General features: G+C 39.5%; 2 protein-coding genes across 3 annotated transcripts; one reads left to right on the top strand and one right to left on the bottom strand.

Annotated features, from left to right (window-relative positions):
* The first annotated feature begins 1,951 nt into the window (after positions 1-1,951).
* LOC108975802 lies at positions 1,952-5,791 on the top strand. Of its 2 annotated transcripts, none has more exons than XM_018944531.1 (6): positions 1,952-2,399; positions 2,466-3,078; positions 4,558-4,975; positions 5,035-5,213; positions 5,272-5,456; positions 5,516-5,603. In XM_018944531.1, the coding sequence occupies exons 1-5, from the start codon at positions 2,225-2,227 to the stop codon at positions 5,453-5,455; spliced, it is 1,569 nt and encodes a 522-aa protein (XP_018800076.1). In that variant the 5' UTR covers positions 1,952-2,224; the 3' UTR covers position 5,456; positions 5,516-5,603. The 2 variants fall into 2 exon arrangements, with proteins under 2 accessions (XP_018800076.1, XP_018800075.1); XM_018944530.1 differs by having other exon boundaries at positions 1,955-2,399; positions 5,272-5,426; positions 5,516-5,791.
* A 1,475-nt stretch (positions 5,792-7,266) lies between these two features.
* On the bottom strand, positions 7,267-11,755 carry LOC108975827. Its single transcript, XM_018944565.1, has 4 exons — positions 11,572-11,755; positions 8,860-9,170; positions 8,645-8,755; positions 7,267-7,426 (listed from the first exon to the last, which is right to left on the bottom strand). Exons 1-4 carry the CDS (start codon positions 11,713-11,715, stop codon positions 7,267-7,269), a joined length of 726 nt encoding a protein of 241 aa, XP_018800110.1. The 5' UTR covers positions 11,716-11,755.
* Positions 11,756-19,011: the final 7,256 nt, after the last annotated feature.

Below are 19,011 nucleotides of genomic sequence, written 5' to 3'. Positions count from 1 at the left end.
GGTCGAGCGGCTTTAGTTTTTGCACAAGTTGTATGTTATCCGCTTTAAATTTATTATTTCGACGAAAAATGCACCAAGTTGTATCATATGTCAGTCTGAGTTGCTGCGAACGGCGCCGAATGGACTTTCCACTGTCTTCGTGTACATTCTCAGCTGCAGCTGCTATATAATCTTCACTGCGTGCTGAAATCAGTGCTCTATTCGGTTAATATTCGACCCAGTAATGAACAATGAGTCTCAAGATGGGTGATGGCGTTGCGAATAGTACGCTCAGCAGGTCAATTGTATTGACCATAAGTTGAGCGAAGCGCGAGAAACATATTCTTTACAAATCGTGAATTTTTTTTGAACGATTTGTAAACGTTGTTCAGCGTAAGTCTTTCCATGATGAAATGCCAAATCGATTTCCTGTATGGAAAACTTTTTTATTTGACGAGATATCTTTGCGAAATTTCCCATTGTTTCCTGGGACACTGGAACGAAGGAATTGTTCATATGGAGTCACTGATCTGATAGAATAGTTGTATTTGTGAAGTGTACTAGAACCTGCCAGAAAAATGGAACGTTGTGATTACAGAGAATAAAATTCTGCCTTCTTGGTGAAGCAACTTTGTCTTTGGAATCCCATTTTAGCGATTTGGGAGCTACTTTTTGACTCCCAACGTCCGATGCCGATCGATGTGTTTCAACCCAACTGAGTGCAAACCCCGGTTATATCGAATAACAGCCAACTTGGTTCCTAATGTAATTTTAACAAGTAAGGAAGGGTAAGTTTTGGTGTCACCGAACATTTTATACTCTCGCATGATAAAGTGATAATCGAGATTTCAGGCGTGGTTGTGAACCGATTTCACTCATATTTGGTACATGTCATCAGGGTGTTAAGATAATATTATATACCGAATTTCATTGAAATCGGTCGAGTACTTTCTCAGATATGGTTTTTGGTCCATAAGTGGGCGACGCCCTCCCATTTTCAATTTTTAAAAAAACCTTGGATGCAGCTTCCTTCTGACATTTCTTCCGTAAAATTTAGTGTTTCTGACGTTTTTTGTTAGTCGGTTAACGCACTTTTAGTGATTTTCAACATAATCTTTGTATGGGAGGTGGGCGTGGTTATTATCCGATATCTTCCATTTTTGAACTGTATATGGAAATGCGTAAAAGAATCGACTCTATACAGTTTGGTTGACATAGCTATAGTAGTTTTCGAGATCTGTAAAAAAAGTTAGTACGTCCAAATATGCCCCTTCCTAATGCGATCCTTTGTGCCAAATTTCACTTTAATATCTTTATTTATGGCTTAGTTATGACATTTTATAGGTTTTCGGTTTCCGCCATTTTGTGGGCGTGGCAGTGGGCCGATTTTGCCCATCTTCGAGCTTTACCTTCTTATGGAGCCAAGAAATACGTGTACCAAGTCTCATCATGATATCTCAATTCTTACTCAAGTTACAGCTTGCACGGACGGACGGACGGACAGACAGACATCCGGATTTCAACTCTGCTCGTCACCCTGATCACTTTGGTATATATAACCCTATATCTGACTCTTTTAGTTTTAGGACTTACAAACAACCGTTATGTGAACAAAACTATAATACTCTCTTTAGCAACTTTGTTGCGAGAGTATAAAAATTCGTGGTTCTTATATAATAATATCCCAACTTCATGGACTCAAATGTTTTTAACAATTTCTCGTCGGCTCTGACCCTTATAGAAACCACTTTGGCTATTTTTTGATTGAAGCGCCAGCTGTTCAAGTGAATTTATCACATCCCAAAGTGTTGACAAATAGACTGTTCACTGCACCTTCGCTTGTGGAACGAGTCAAACGCAGATTTCGTTTCAAACGTTCGAGCTGAGATATGTCGCTGCTTTACACTTACGATAAATTTGGCATATTGGCATTTCGTATTTATTTATTTGTTATGCTAACTGATTAACACCTTCTCATATGGAACTCGCCGAGACACTTGTACGTGCTCACATACACACCGACAGACATAGACGCATACTGATAATCATTTTAGCCGCTAATAGAGAATATCTAGTTTGATGTCATTTCGAGCTGAGCACCGGAGATCACAAGTCGTGACGGGATTTTTAATTTATACACACGGTGCTTGAGTGCATATTGAGTTTGGAATTGGAAGTAACTGAAGGTAGAATCGTCTAACTGCCGTTGCAGTGCTTGTTTGTTGTTGTTTGGGACTGTTTTGAGATGCGTTTTGAAATAAACGAACTTGTGTTGCTAGTGATCGCCTTTGCGCGTCACTGTGCGGGCGTGATGCGACCGAGCGACGCGCTGTCGGTGATGGCTGGTGAGGGTTTCACGGCCTACTTGGATTTACCGAAGACCTTTGGTGCCATCGAGAACTGTTGGTTTCAATTTGGAGGTAAATAAATGTGTGACTAGCTTTCGTAAGGAACTTCCGTAACTCTTCAGTGTTCTTCATTTATAGCTGAGGAGAAAATTAAGCTTGACTTGAATGCCCCTAATGCCATCATAACGGCGAATGCTGAGGAAGTGTTGCCATTCTCAAGTACCGTTTGCGGTATACGTGTTAATAAAGTGTCCTACGTTTCCGCGGATACTTGGAAGCTGGAAGTTGAGAATGCGTTTGGTGATTATGAACGCGGCGAGCTGAAACTCTCCGTACTCGCTACGCATAGGAAACACTTCAATACTAGCGTCCAGTTGGCTATCGGAGAGGGCGCTATTTCCTGCAGCTTGTCCGACACTGCGACAAAGGAATGCAAAATCATCGATCATAAGAGAAACCAGATTTGGAATTCGTGCAATATTTATACAACCATAAAACCGAACCGAACATTCGATTGTTATACCAAAAATTGGGGCAGCATGACACAGAGCCATGAACACATAGTTGTTGAGGCTAAGAATAGCAGCTTGTATACCACGGCTAGTGTAACGGATGGCGATGACAGCGTTGTGATGCGCTGTCAGTTCAAAAGTGAGCTACGTGGCTGTCAGGCCGAATCGCCAGGTGGGACGGCTGAGTTGTATCTTATGGAGGGATTGTATAATGGACGTTACTCGGCTTATGATACATTGTGAGTAAAATTATGCACTTCATAAATCTTAGCTTATATTTGGCTTGCATTCACTAACATATTTCGGTTTGAATCAACTTGTGGGTTTGATACTGTCTGAACAATGTAAACCTTTTATGTGTGAACATTTGACATCGGACTAAGATTACGCCTCAATCGGGATTCGAATGAAATCATTGCATTGTTCAGATCAAACACTGTCCAATTTCGATAAGGTGTCACTGCTTGAACAAAAAGTCTTTCATAAATCGTATCATGAAGTCGTTTAAGTTTTCGTATATGCAGGTTATTAGATATAATGAAGTTCTTTTTGTGCCCTCAGAATTCACTTGAAATCCCTGAGACATCAAAGAAGAGTGTGTATCAGTTGAAAAGTACCTGATCTACCATATTAGAACACATTTTTTGGCAAGGATTTTTTCCCCTTCAACATAGAAATATCATAGGATTATTCACTGATTATAACGACCCTTCTCTACGATACCATTTTAGTAGCACTTTGCTTCTAAATAGGCCTCAGTTTTGGCGATTATCTCGTCATCCGACGAGTATTCTTTTGAGTTATTAGAATATGAAATAGTCTCTGGGGGCCTGATAGGATAATATGTTGGATGTGGAAGCACACTTCATGGATTTCTGCTATCATTTTCGTTGACTTGTGACACGGTGTACTGTCTTGGTAAAACAGCACTTTCTGTTTCTTCAAATACGTCTGTTTTTCGGCGATTTCGTCCTTCAAACGTATTCCAAACTACAGATGCCATAACCTTGCCAGCTGACTGTTTCGTTTTTCCACGCTTTCGAGCGGTGCAGTCTATTCGGTTGACTGTCGATTGGACGTCGGAGTGAAATGATGAAGTCATGTTTCAACCATTGTCACAAATCGACAAAAAAATCGGATTTATTACGCCAGAATCATCAACTTTTTGGTTAAAAGTGAGTGGCGCCCACCACGAACAGAGCTGTCTCATACCCAACTATTCGTAAATGATATGACGTACAAGTTCAATTGATATCTACACAGTGCCTGCAATCTCGAACTACTTCACTTTACGGTCTTCCAAAATTATTTTGTGGAGTTTTTTGATGTTTTCGTTGGGAACAACCACTTTTGGGCGTCCATTCCATAAACTTAGCAGACAAATCCTTGATGGTTGATTTTCCCGAAGCAGCGTACGAAAAATCGTCGTCAAGCTAAGGTTTTGCTTCAACTGTATTTTTTCTCTTTCATTTTATCAACTTTCTTTTCATTCATTTTTTCACCATAACAAAAGTTGCTTCACTCAAAATTATATAATTCACAAACTAATGATCCGACATACATGTTTCGTTTGAAGGTTGAGGCTAACTAAAAATCATATGAGTTTCATTCTAGTAGTGCCCCGTATGTGTCAGGCCGGGGAATAATCAATTGACCTTGTTTTTGCCAGGCAGCAACGCAATACGAAGTAATTTTCATCTCACCATTTCCATTTTCAGATATTCGAAGCAGCGCTGTGCCTTGGAAATCCCTAAACCACTCAATGAATCTGAGTTGGGTCTATGGCGTATATATAATACAGAAGTAGTGCCGCCAACAGGTTGTCTCTTCTACATTGGCAAGTCAAAAGAGCGAATTATAGCTGAGGAGCTCAATACTCTAAACGACATAAAACAAATTCACGCTTACGATACAGATAAAAATATCGAGTTGTTTACCTGCGAAGTACCCTTCATTATATACGATTGTTACCTACGCGATCCCAATAATACGGTATATTTTCCGGATGCCATACGATTTGAGCGCACGCGCACCTATGGTCAATGTCATTTCAGCAATATGCCGGTAATTGCAGGCAGCTGGATTTGTGGTGCGCGCGGACATGACTATGCCAAGGAAGTACTGCAGAATTTTGAGGTTAGTTTCACTAGAACTGTAATTTCTGATAAATACTTGCAAGTCTACCGGGTTTTTAGGTTATAGTTAAGCCAAAAGTCGGTGAGGTACTCACTGAATCGCTGAAGCTGAGACGCGGCAAGGCGGTAGAGTTGATCTGTCAGAGCGCATTTGAGGAACCACTCACCCATTGCGCATTCATCGATCCATTGGGACGTGTACATTTGGTGGGCACAGCGCACAGCATTAAAACCGCAGGGTAAGCCCCTTATCGATTTCTTTTTATTATTTGTATTTTTAACTCTGTCGAATTACAGTCATGTGAAATATTATGGACGCGGTTTACTTTGGGGTGATTGTGGCGCGCAGATTATGGAAACTAACAGCGATGATTATGGCATATGGAAATGTCAATTCGTCACATTCGCCGACAAACGCACTTCGATTTTTACACTGCGACTGCGTGAATCCGGTAGGCGGTCATACAAAAGAAAGCTTTAAGGTTTTTTCACACACAAATTCTTATTCGTTTCGGCAATCTCCTCTCTTGTTTTGCAATAGTTATTCCGGGTTCTGCAATCGGTCTCGGCGTTGGCATCACAATCATACTTGTACTTCTGTTGGGTTTATTACTCGCAACTGTGGTTTACCGTCGTCGAAATCGCACCGCACAGCACAATTTCACTTCATCCGATCCACTCGAGGCGAATTCGAGCAACTCTGTGGTAATGACTACGTTGGGATCCTTCGAACAGCCAAGTATTGAGCGGTTATAATGTACATATTTACTAAAACCATTACAAGTAATCTTTTGTTCCAATTATGGGTGGGTTTTAACTTAAGCTATATGAATTACTTAGGATTGTGTTCACTATGTATAATTAATTGGTTATTAAAAAAACTCAGGTTTTATAAAAAAAAAAACGGTGTTTAATAGTTATGGGACCATATCTTTGTGCTCTTTATTCTCTTCTTCATGCAAGAGTAGGAGCCGTTTTCGGCTGGTTACTGCGTGGGGCCTTTGCTATTTTAACAATACTTCTTTATAATGTTGGACTTTGATTTTCCTCGGAATTTAACCCAGATTTCACTGAAATGGAAGTAGCATTAAAATTAACTAATCATGACTTTTTATGTGGGCTTGGAACTTCTTCTTGTTTATTGTCGTAGATATCGCTTATGAGGTTATAGCTTCTTAATTTTTGCTGTTGGCGCCAATTGAAGATTGCAATGGTAGGCAGGTCCTACTCCACCTGGTTTTTCCAACGGAATGGAGGTCTTTCTCTTCATCTGCTTTGCCGGCTGGGTACTGCATCAAGTACTCTCAGAGCTGCACCGACATGACCTAGCTAGTATAGCCACTGTCGCTTATTTCGCTGAACTATGTAAATGTAAATGTTTTTTCTCTCGAATGTAGAGCCGACTCATCAGATGTCGTCATCGTCCATGCCTCTGCACTATATAGCAGGACGGGGATGATGTAGAATTTGGTCTTTGTTCTTCGAAAGAGGACTTTACTTCTTAATTGCCTATTTAATCCGAAGTAGCACCTGCTGGCAAGAGTTTTTCTGCGTTGGATTCCAAGGCTGATGTTGGCGTTAATGCCAAGATAGACTAAATTATCTACCATTTCGAAGTTATGACTGTCAACAGTGACATGGGAGGCAAAACGAGAGTTCGACGACTGTTCGTTTATTGACAGGAGATATTTTGCTTGCCCGCGTTCACTACTAGACCCATTTGTTTCGTTTCCTTATACAATCTGGAGATAGCAGTACTAACGGTGCGGTTGTAGAGGTCAATGATATCAATATCATCGACGTACACCAGGAGATGTATACTTTTATTTTTATTGGCTTGGAATTAGGCATTTATAAAAGGGAAATGAGATCCTTATTGTTTTTTAACAACTCAAAATAATGACTTGAAGGAATGTACCGCTTTATCCGGTCTCCTTGTGAATTTAAAGGAGTAATAAATCTTCGATTGCCATGGATTAGTGACTGAGTTATTCAAATAATGAGAAGCTGAAAAATGTATGCATTACTGGGATGAGCGCATGCCCGCCTATTCAAAAAATAGTATACATAACAAGTTCCAACAGTTGAGGTGGAATCAACCAGTTACATGCATATCGTAAGGTGGGTTCCGAGTTCCTTCAAAGTTTACGGTGCCTGATTTTAAATTAATAAATAAAAAACTTCATTCGTGCTAGCGTTTTTGCAAAAATGACCATCCCTCGGCTTTTATAGAATAAACAATAATTTTTTTATTTTTAATTTTTTTATTAAGAATTTCATAAATACATTATTTTAGTCGTCCAGCTCTAAAACAGTTGTAAACTGTTCGATTGGCGCGTAGGCACACGCAGCATATGTGGCTGCGCAGTCACCACCATTTCGACCGATGTGTTCCGCGTGTTTATAATCTTTGTCATTCGGGTTGCTGAGCTCATCATGTGAGCGTGAAGGACTGTGGAAAGCAGAAATAAAGCACTATTAAAGTAGAAATTATATAAAAGGGAGAGAAACTAATACGAAGGAATAAAAAATATTAGCTCTTAAAACCAACAATTAAAAAGAATAAAGTAACTTTAATTAAAATGAATAATATATTCAATAAAAAAATGAAAAGTAAAGCAGGAATAATAAACGTTTGATCAAATTTGACCAGGAGTGGCAAGAAAAGAAAGAATAAAGGAATGTTCTGCGGCAGATTTATGGTCCTTTGCGGATTGGCAACGGCGAATGCCGCAGTCGATGAAACGATGAGATGTACGAGATATACGATGACATTGAGATACTTCAGCGAGTTAAGAGATAGCGTCTACGTCGTCTGAATGGATGAAAACACTTCAGGTCTGAGAGTATTCGACGCAGGAAGATCTCCACTTCGTCAGAAAGACCAGGTATAGAGGGACCTGACTACACTTGGAATCTCCAATTGGTGCCAAATCGCGAAAAGGCAAAAAAGGCTTCTGAGCCAATGAAAACGTTTCATCCAATATAATAAGTATAAATATAAATATAATTTAGCGAATTTGGTATTTTCCGTTTGGGCTCATTTTTGAAGCGCCATCCACTAGATTGTTAGACAGTTTCGACTTCATATTCATAAACCCACTCCTCATCACTAGCTATGATGTGTTTGTTGAATGTAGGGTCAGTTATCAAAATTCTCTTTGACCTCTACTCGATGTGGTTTTCGCAAAAGAAAGGTCTTTCAGTGCGAGTTTATCATTGATAAGCTCCATAATCAAAAATATTAACTAAAATGTGTTGAGTCGATCCATAAGAAATGTGATTTTTGGGCACTGTGTCTTTAACTCTTTCGATGTTGTCGCATGAAGCAAGTTTTCGAAGACATCGCTTCATTGATTACTTTGCGCCTTTAATGTATTCGTGAGAAAGTAGACTCCTCAAAACAGTTCTGCAACATTTTAACCGATGTGGTTATGATTCCATCTCAGTATTATGTTTCCAAAAAACAAACACATGGCGATCAAACTTTACACGAAAATAAGATGTACGAAGCTATTAAATTTTTTTCGATTTTTTCGTGTAGCTTATATGGACCAGTCTGGGTAAAATATGATCAGATGCAATAAAAAGATAATATCTGTGGTGTGTCAATAAAAGCAAACTAAATCATAAAAGGCTAGATTCATTAATGCCTCTCAAGTTCTCTTACCTCAAAATAATATGCAATATCTCTCCTAAAATACCATTATCGTAATGTAACGGTACTGCCGCATGCTCACAAATGCTCCGCAGCATACACTCACGCCCCGCGAGTCCCGCTCTGTTTCGACAAAACGAAAAGAAGAAGAAAACACAATACATCATGAAAAAGCAATCTCAACAAATTGTATTATAAATGCGTTATATCAATAACTTCACACGAACCTATTCATTAAGATTTCCATGGCTTTGTAGATGAGCCAACGATAGGTCGCTGCCGTTTGCTGTTTGTTCTGCCAATTAGTGTGGACGCTGGCACTTTGCCGCTCGTTGCTCTTCTGCGCTTGCGTAATTGTGTTGTTGTAAAAATCATCATCGTCCCCAAAGCTGCGTCTGTTTACCGATTGTGGCGTCAATTTTGTTGGGCGCCATTCATCGGCCGTTTCGGGCAGAAAATATTCTGCTTTCAGCACATAACCAGAGGTGACCGATTCATAAGTTAGATCCTCAACGGGTATACCAATGCCGCCAATAAACTAGATCGTAATTATGGTGAGAATAACGGTGTAAAAGGTATAAGCACGTGCGCATGTGCACATAAATATTTGTTAGATTAAAGAGGGTAAGCGTAAAGTTATTTTTACGATTTTCCAGAGCAATTCTATTTCTACTACAAATTAGGCATTTTATTTTAGTTTGGTGAGTGTTTATTAGACTTATTAATAACAATTAGTAAGCGCAATGTATTATCGGCTTAATTTAGGTGCAATACCCATCTGAAGGCTTAATGAGGTTATACTTATAATATGGTTAGGTTTGCTTGTTTAGAAGTGATTGAAAAGTGATTTCAGCGAAGTTGAGGTTAATTTTTTAAAGAAAGTTAATTAATAACGGAAAGAACAGGTGATCCAAGTAAAGATACTTCTATCAAAAGGCTCTTTTTGACAGATCACGCGGGAGTCGTGTCAAGCTGTTATGTCATGTTATTTTTGTTCAGCATTTAATCATATGGGAATACTTAGGCCTGACCAACGTTTACAAATCGTTCAACTTTATTACGAAAGTTCTTTTTTTGTAAGTAATGTGTTTCACGCGCTTCCCACTTATGGTCAACATACTCAGCATACTTAGCGTACTACGCTCAAAAACCATCATCCATCGCGAGACCCTGCATTCATTATGGGATAATGGATAATGGATTCGATCGAATATGCTATGTCCACCACACAGTAAAATATATAATAGCCGTAGCTGAGAGTGTACACGAAGACCGTGGAGAGCCAATTCGGCACCATTCTCGGACTGATGTATGTGACGAATCACATGTTTATGACATGACATGCCAAGATCGAAAAAGTGCGCCAAGTTAGGTAGAAAGTGAAGGCTTTGCCAACAGTTTTCTACTTTTATAGGGGTGTCGTTTGTAGTTATTGTATTGATTTCAAAAGTTAGTACGGTCAATAAACAAAATTATCTGCAAGTTATGCGCAATCCACCAAGAACGCTAAGATTTGTGGAAGAATAAAGTTTGGCTTTTGCACCATGATAACGCTGCTGCTCAAGCCTCGTTGCTTGTGCGCGAATATTTGAGCAAAACAACATATTATTAGTGCTTGCGGCACCGTATTTCCCAGATCTGGCCCCTATGACTTATTTTGTTCCCAAAATTGAAGAGGGTCATAAAAGGACGACGCTACGATTGAGGAGAAGAAAATTGCATCGAAGGAGGAGCCAAACAAGGTCACAAAAAATTACTTTTTACGTGCTTTGAGGATTGGAAATACATACGTGCAGCACAACAATGGTTCGCTCGCTTCCTTTCTGGAAATTTCGATATGAAAGATGCACCTCGCTTGTCTCCGCTGAAGAAGTCAATAACTGGAAGAGCTCGGTTGGGAAGTTATGATGCATCCAACATATGGCTCTGACATTGCATCATCGGACTACCATTTGTTTTGGTCAATGCAGAACTCCCTTAATGGAGTAAAGTTGGCTTCAAGAGAAGCCTGTGAAAATTACTTGACGCAGTTTACCGCCGAAAAACCAGAAAAATTTTATCCTGATGGAATAATGTCTCTAGCGGAAAAATGGMAAAAAGTGGTGGACCAAAATGGTGTATAAATAAAAGAAAAAAAATTAGTTGAAGTTTGATTAGAAATACGAAATGACTTTTAGTATTTTCGACTACCCAATATATCAGTTACTACTTTGACATAGACAGCAGAGATATTCAGGAAGAAATAAACACTTTCTTAAGAAATACAAAATTCGCAATACTTTTTGTTACTTATTTCTTTTATTTATCTTTGTTTTATGAGTTCGAAATATTTTATCGAATCTGTTAGTTGAAAATAATGCGAAATATTAAATACCAGAGAGAAGCACAGAAAGCAAAGCGTTCATCGAGGCCTACACTGCCTGTAGTAGCTTCGTTTCGATTTAGAGTATGCTTGTCAAGCAAAGCGAGCAAAGTTTTATGTAAATAAGCAACGAGAAGTTTATGCCTCGCACGAAAAAGTCATCACTGAACTCAACAACATTTTAAGGCAGTATATGCCCCACTTATTTCCCACTCTTTTCGAAATTGAGACACCATCACTCTCATGGTATTCTCATAAATTACGAGAGTGTCATGATGCGTTAAAAAATATATATAATTTATTTGTCCACCCATTTGGATCACTAACACAATACACTTTATGATAACAGTTTGTTAGTCTGAGGTTTTCGTTATTTTTTCGTTCAGTGCGGAAGTAGAATGTTATTTATGGTATTTTGTAAAAGAAAGCTCACATTTTCACTTGTTGTGTTTTTTACTTTTTTTAATTTTCTTATTAGTTTTTTTAGTTGAAAGTACAATTAGTTAGATATATTTGGTTTTATTGGTTAAAAAATATTTTTTCCACTGTGTGAGTTTAAAGTTTCTCAGTTCCTTACTTGTAGACGTGTTGGCGCAGTTGGGGGATATATCAGTGTCCTAGCCTGTCTATGTTTTCTTACGTTAAATGCATGCGTCGAAATCACATAATCAAAACACAGCAGAAATGGCCAGAGTGCCATGAAAACCGTTCTCAATGCCATCTTTCCGATGAGAGACCACGAAACGCAACACTTTCGAATTTATATACACGATATGCTTCGCTGACGACGCGCCATTAACTGATCCAAAACTGTCAGTTCAAATGGAAACTGTGCTTACGAAAGTGACAGCTCGCACTTAGTTGTGAAGAAATGTTCTGGCTTGGAGCTTTCTTTGTATATAATACATACAAACACACAGCTATGAAAAGGAAGGCTTTTTTGTAGGCTCATATAACCATTTAAATCTCATGAGCAGCTAAGTGAAAGGTGTTACTTGAAATGTGTTTACGTACTTATTTATTTAATGAGCGCAGACGTAATGATTAATTCATGCGATTAAGTGTAAATCTGTTCATAACGAGTTTTTAAAAAGGTTCTCTGTGCTTGCCTATGATTTTTACATATTTGAAAATAAATATTTGAGCACTTACAGAAGAAGAATTTCTCAGACACGCGTTGAGTGAAAATAACGGCATTTGAATGAAATTTAAATACTATTCTAAGTGAATAACTTAAATGGGTCACACGGGTGATTTTATTGGCATTGAGAAAAAATATTTACAGCATAGTACTGTTTACTACTTTCAAGGACTTTTTTAAAAATTGGCTCTAGGTAGTTCACCAGTTTCGAAGGCAATTTAAGCAAGATGAACACTAAAACTATCCATTATAAAAATTAGAGTAAATATCTTAATTAATTGAGCTTAAGAACTCCTCTAAAATTTCATTTTCGTAACACATGTAGTTAGTTTTGCCGGACCGAAAAAAATATCGAATTTACTGTTTTTTTTAAGTAGGTGGAAGCATCAAAAGCCGGAGTGCGGAACTTTAATCCGCTAAACCTATCCTACTCCCAACTTCACACTCTCCCACGGAACTACCTGATTAAGTATTATTTCGTGGGAGTGGATGCCTACTCTGCCGTTTCGCTGACAGATTTCCAGTTCTCAGTGGACTGACAAATGAGTGTCGTCAAATTTTCTACGGCAAAACTACCACCGACTGTAGTTTTAAGTTTTCCTTGCACTTAAAAATCACGAGAAATAAAATATTCTTCAAAACACTCTGAACACTACGGAAAATTCGGACTAGTGTGGTGCTGAAATCTGTACAGGTAACCGCTGAAGCACCCATGTTCACTTAGTATTAGGGTAAGGTGGAAATCCAGAACCCCATGTCGTTTATCGATCCACGAATGGATGTCCGGTATCAGTCTGTGGGTCCACCGTGCTTTGGATGAACCCTTGCTGTCATATTGTTAAGCTTTTAACTCTCTCTTCTCCCTTGGCTCCTATAGACGTTTTTGATAATTTGTATACTCGCTCGTATTCCTCACCCTGGATTCATTACTTCAGCAGCATCACTTGATATTGTTCGTAAAGCACTGATAACTCTTAATACTGACAGCCTGAGCACTGTGCTTATTTGGCTTGAATATATTTTGATGCCTAACGCCTGGATCCATATTGGAGTCGCATATAACACAACCGATCTCATTACCTTTGCGAGTAAAAATCGCTGGCTGAAACGCACGCAGCTGCCATCATTCTTGATAAGGGGTTCAAGATTTTATTCGCTTTATCTACAGTGTATTCTCGGTGATCCTTAAATTTGAGCTTTGAGTCTACTATTAGATATTGCCAGATATTTTGCGTGTGGCTGTAAATGAATCTTGTACTCCCCTATGGTGAGAGATACACTTTCCTCCATTTATCTAGTACTTATGGGCATTATTTCTGTCTTTTCCTCAGCCAGTTCTAACCTCATTGAGGAGAACGTTTGGCGCAGACCATTTATGCATTCATTGCATTTACTCCGGAGGTCATGGCAGGTCGTACCAATTTCCATAAGATTTTGAAAAGCGCGTATGCCTTTAATATATTTGCCCACTTTGCTGAGTTGATCAGAGCACAACGTTTTTTTTTCGCCTTTCCATTGCACATTTTGCAGTGCCAACGACATCTTATAGTTCGTCAATGGTGGACAATCCGAAAGCATTCTAAATTGCTAAGCGGTTTCTTACTATGCTTTCGTAGAACTGGCCAATAGTGTCAAGCATGCACAGAGGTCGATATGATGAAGGTTCCTCCGGACGCTTTTTTGATTTAGGAAGCAGAACCAATCTCTGGATCCCCACTGTAAGTGAGTAGGTATGAGTGCTGCCACCTTGGGTTCAATTAACGCTAGATGCGCCATTTTGATGCACTAACATAGTTCTTTATGATCGTGCATATAAAGCTAACCTTTTGATAGTTCCCAGTGTGCATGATATTTACTCTGCCACGGATAAGTCTATAGAGGCTCTAAGCTTTGTCAATTTGTTTGCCTTTTCGTTGCCGAAAAGGTTCCTGTGACCTCCAGTTGTTGACTACGGTAAAATACATAGATGTCTGCTGTTGGCACACAAATGCCGCCTGGCATTATGATTGGATGTATACAGGTAAGGTTGCTTTCTGTATCTGCCCGTAATTATTCGATAACACTTCACAGGCCTAAGTACAGACTTCCGCTTTAAAGATGATGGCTGAAATTGGTAGTCGTATAGAAATAGATACATATTCGTTAGTAACACCTAAAAATAATATATATATATATATATTATGAGGCTCATTCACCTTTTTTTCTCGATTAATACTCTCCATTAAGCAATCTGTTGCCCTTTAAGCCTGGAAAAAATCTTGTTGCAATTTCTACCGCTTGTTGCATTATGGCAAACATATGAGGGGATGTAGCTTCATGTAGAGCAGCTTCGTTAGCTTACAGCTTTGTACTTCTTTCACATTGTGTATCACTTGGATATGTGGACGGATATATGCGTATGGTTGCTATATAGGAATATTTACGGATCATGCCTTAAATAGTTTGAGTTGCTGGAAAAGTCTCTACGTCTTTCGCACTACTTGTAGCTTACTTTTATCCATTGCCAGGTCTCGCCCGTTTCATTTCTTAATTGTAGACAAGTCGCTAGGCCTTTGGTCCTTTCATTGGGTGCGTGGACTTCCTTGCTTTCCTTGTCTACTCAATTAGTATGAGCTGGTATTCTCTCCGTTCCCACGACAGTGAAGTCTACGTAGCCGGAACGGACCCGGATTTTTTATCCGGTCACGAACTGTGAACTCGGCAGAATTCTGGGGTTACAATAACAACAATGCCCAGATCTATCACAAGTCCAATACAAAATACTTGGAACCGATTGGGCATCACACCTCGAATGATTGTTCACAAAAAGTATAACGGTTATAAATAGTATCACTGAAAGCACAAAATAATATGAACGCAATGATGAAACGGGATGGAAAGATTATAAGATCGCACGGTAGTCCATAAAATGGTGCATCTTGCCCTAATGAACCCCTGAACTCCTACCTACCTATTAGTTGATTATGTCAGGGAACCTTTAAGTCCTTTCCCTGATGGTTTGTTAAACGTAATCTATTTTATAAAACTCTAATTTGGGATAAATTGGACCAGAGGAAATTAGTCAAAGGCAGAAAAATACTAATGTCCACTTCTCTATAACAATCAATCTCAGTATTCCCAAGTTCTATTTTATTCTTCAATTCAATATTTTTCCAGATTCGATACTTTGAAATTATGTTATCACTGCATTTAGTCATAAAACCCCCCTTCTTAATTAATTATAAATATTCAAGATTTTTTCTCAACATTAGTTATACTTTCCTACACGGTCTTCTCTACAAGTAACAAACAACAACCACACACTATATCCATATGTGTAAATATTTAAAGGCACTTTGTCGTGGCAGTCGCTTGTTGACTGCCTTAAATCTGATGCATGAGGCATGCAACATGTGCATTATGTGCCACAGCGGCATCCTGCTCAGCTAAACTTTCTGCTCCTCAACAAAGGACGAAATCTTGATTCAATTGCGTTTACTTGCTTCGCAAGCTTGTTTGCGTGCGTGTGTGTGTCGCGTTGCTTGTTTGCCTTTGGAGGCGAGTGCGGTGGTGTGTATGTGGCGACTGTTAAGCAGATAATATACTGACTCACCATGGCGTTTGACTCGCTTAGCTGCCACAATGTTCACATCACTTCCGTTTCATTTTGCTTCGGCTTAGGCGGTGCAACACAAACGCTTTGGGATTATGCGAACAGAGTGCAGCTAATAAAATATGCTAAGTTTACACATTTTCTTAGCATCTCATAAAAAAATTATTGCAGGGGTTGTGAGTACACACATATACACGTACATACATTCAAACATATAAAGCAGGTTATACAACGAGAAAGTTAGTCAGTAAGTTGAAAGTGTGCTGCGGCAATAAGTATATGACAGAAATTGAAGAAGAGAAGAGAGAAGTGTTGTTGAGAAAAAAAGGATGCATTTTCGAGATAGGAAGAAGTCAAGCTGCTAATAACTCTTGACGAGATGATGTATGCTTTTGAAGTTCCAACTAGATTAAATATTCGGAGCAATTCGTGCTTCGCGAGCCTTTATAGAATTTTGGAATATTTCGGTCAGAAGTGAGGATTTACTCGATCCCATCTAATTAATTTGTGGACATATGTGGACTAGGTATTAGATTCTGCTTGGCAATGAAAAGAGCAATTTTCCGTAGAGCTTATAAAGCTATCGTATGTTGCACGTGAATTTTTGGAATTCATATTGCAACATGCCTAACCTATGTGCGGATTATATGTAGGTACGTATTATATATATTATCGAAAAGTCTTGTTTTTTCTTCAATATGATTTATCTGTTTTGTCTAAACTAAGACAGAGCTTCGAAACCTATTCTTTACTTTACTAATTGAATGCTTTGATATCCATTTCTTGAAATTATAGAAATCACTTCACTTCTTATCCTAGCGCTATGGCACTACGCGAGATGGTTCTTCGCTCAGGAACTTGGTTGATTTCAGAAACATATTAAGTATAATTGTTCTCCTTCCTCTTCTTTATCGGCGTGGACACCGCTTACGAGTTTCAACAGCGCACCAGTCGTTCTTCTTTTCCACTGTTTGGCGCTAATTGGAGATTCTAAGTGTAGCCAGGTCCTTCTCCACCTGGTCTTTTCAACGGAGTATTGCATCGAATACTCTCAGAGTTGGTGCATTTTAATCCATTGGGAGGACATGACCTAGCCAGCGAGCCGATGTTCGCACAGCTCTTCGTTCTATCGACTGCGGTATTCGCCGTTGCTAATCTGCAAAGGACCATAAACTCGTAGTTATTATGGTTTATAACTTTGTGATCCAATAGTGGCCCTTTCAATTGTCCAATTTCAATTGGTTTTGCTCTCTCCTAGATCATGTTGTGATCAATCGTGATATCAGTAGCGTATTTTCCTGGCATTGAAATACTTCGACTCGACGTTCAATCCTCGCATTCACATTTAAAATCGCAAACAGCGTCGCAATGACTATGTTCAGGAGATGTTGAACTTAGTCAATTATTCTAATGAAAGCTAACAGTTTTCGCTGATTGCAGAGCCGTCATGCATCATGAGTTAATACCAAAGTGTCGTACGGTCAATAAAGAACATTACTTGCAATTTGTGCGAAGCGATCCACCTGAATACAAGAAAAAAAAAAAATTGCCCGCTCACACATCGATGTTTGTGCGTGGATATTTTGTCAAAAACAACACATTAATGATGCCGCAGCCGCAGTCCCCAGACCTGACCCCCTGCAACTTTTTTGTTCCCAAAACCGACGATATGCTGCAACTAAGGGATAAAAACTTAATCGAAAGAGGAGCCAAACTAGATCACAAAAAATTATCTTTAAAGTGCGGGAGTGCAATGATCGAAGATTTCTTCGAAGGGGTTTGATATTCTTGAATAAATGGACACTTTCTTAAGAAATACAGAACTCGAGATACTTTCAGAACAAACCTTGTAGAATCACTTTTACTAAATACCCTCTGTGTTGTATTTCTCTCCACCTTATATTATAATTGTGGCTCCTTCCGAGAAGGAAGTTAATGGAATGAATTTATAGGTTAAAGTTTAAGCCAGTTAATGACCAGGTATTAGAAAATTAATTATACATACATATTTAATTTGAACTAATTGCTGAGGCATAAATCGCAGCGTGCCGTCGAATGATGTCAGAATATCATGACCGAGTGTCAGCATTTCACTTTACTTCCAAAGAAATTGACCGTTCGCCGCCGCAGTTGTTGTTGCTTTAGCTTTCACTGCCATTGTTTCTAGCGTTTTTGCTGTTTTTATTGTCTTTGTTTGCCGGCGGCGATTGTGCAACGCTTAAATGTCCTCATTATCGCAGTGGCGTTAACGACGGTAATGACAGTGATGGCTACGCCGGCTCAGCTCAGCTCTTTCGCACTTGACTCCAACGCCATGCAGTCAGCAATTGCTCTACGCTTCGACATCCTTTACGTAGCATGCCCAGCTGTGGCATGTGCCGCATATAGCTTGCGGCAGTAAATGGAATTTGAAAGTTGATGCCAGCAACCAGCGCGACGGCACTTTACGTCAGCAAGGCGGCAGAGCAAAGGTCATCTCTAGCGCCAGTTTTTCCATCTGCTGCAGTGCCACGCGTGAACGGAATATATGATGTATGTATGTACTTATGTATGTGTGCGTGCGAAGTGAGCGGCGTCAGTTGCCGATACTGTGCCACGCGCTTTTGCATAATTTGCGCAATTTTGCATAAAGCATGAATGCAAAGTGCACATCACCAGCTAGCATCTAGCTTCAGTGCAGCTCGGCACTAGTTTTTATATTTGCGTCGCTGCTGTTGAAGCCGGAGCGTCGCCTGCCGTTGCACTGCAGCTTTGTTGCAGTTGTGGCCGCGTCACATAATGAAGGACTACCAGCCAGCCATTTGTCACACGCGCTCACACACACACACCCTCTCACACTCACTCGCACATATATCTACTTAAAGTGTGCATTCTTAATCCTTGCACTTTGGCTCCTCCGCTTGCGGCTGGCCGCACATACGTACACACCCTTTACGTTGTGGTTTCGTATGGCTCGACACTCGCGTTCGTGCGGCCGGTCGGCCGCGAGCCGGTCCATTCCAGCGCTTCTGTTTATGTGCTAAATAGTAGCCGGTTGTAGTTTGCTGGAAAATGCAAGTGGTTGCATTACAGCCCTTGACTGCAAAGCTTGACTCCATTGAATAGCTGATACAAGGGTTTTATTTGCCATTTAGAGCACTGTGGGGTGATTTGGGTAGTAAGTAAAAGTTAAACGTCTATTTCATAGGTAAAAAGTTTCAAAGATTTATTTAATTTTGCCCCCTATAGGTTAGGTTAGGTTAATCTGCTAGACCCATAAGCCATGCATAGACGAGTTTTGGTCG

This window comes from Bactrocera latifrons, unplaced genomic scaffold (genome assembly GCF_001853355.1).
Source record: "Bactrocera latifrons isolate USDA-ARS-PBARC rearing strain unplaced genomic scaffold, ASM185335v1 scaffold_7, whole genome shotgun sequence".
NCBI classification, from domain to species: domain Eukaryota; kingdom Metazoa; phylum Arthropoda; class Insecta; order Diptera; family Tephritidae; genus Bactrocera; species Bactrocera latifrons.
Note: the sequence above shows the minus strand (reverse complement) of the source record. Positions and strands in the feature narration are given on the sequence as shown.

What these genes read in the sequence shown, in the direction of transcription:
- LOC108975827 (XM_018944565.1), bottom strand. Translation starts at nt 11,715, where the DNA reads ATGGCATTGAGAACGGTTTTCATGGCACTCTGGCCATTTCTGCTGTGT. An exon ending in CTGCGCCAACACGTCTACAA is followed by an intron (nt 9,171 to 11,571) that starts GTAAGGAACTGA and finishes ATTACGATCTAG; the next exon opens with TTTATTGGCGGCATTGGTAT. An exon ending in ATATTGCATATTATTTTGAG is followed by an intron (nt 7,427 to 8,644) that starts GTAAGAGAACTT and finishes TGCTTTCCACAG; the next exon opens with TCCTTCACGCTCACATGATG.
- LOC108975802 (XM_018944530.1), top strand. Translation starts at nt 2,225, where the DNA reads ATGCGTTTTGAAATAAACGAACTTGTGTTGCTAGTGATCGCCTTTGCG. An exon ending in TACTCGGCTTATGATACATT is followed by an intron (nt 3,079 to 4,557) that starts GTGAGTAAAATT and finishes TTCCATTTTCAG; the next exon opens with ATATTCGAAGCAGCGCTGTG. An exon ending in CACAGCATTAAAACCGCAGG is followed by an intron (nt 5,214 to 5,271) that starts GTAAGCCCCTTA and finishes GTCGAATTACAG; the next exon opens with TCATGTGAAATATTATGGAC.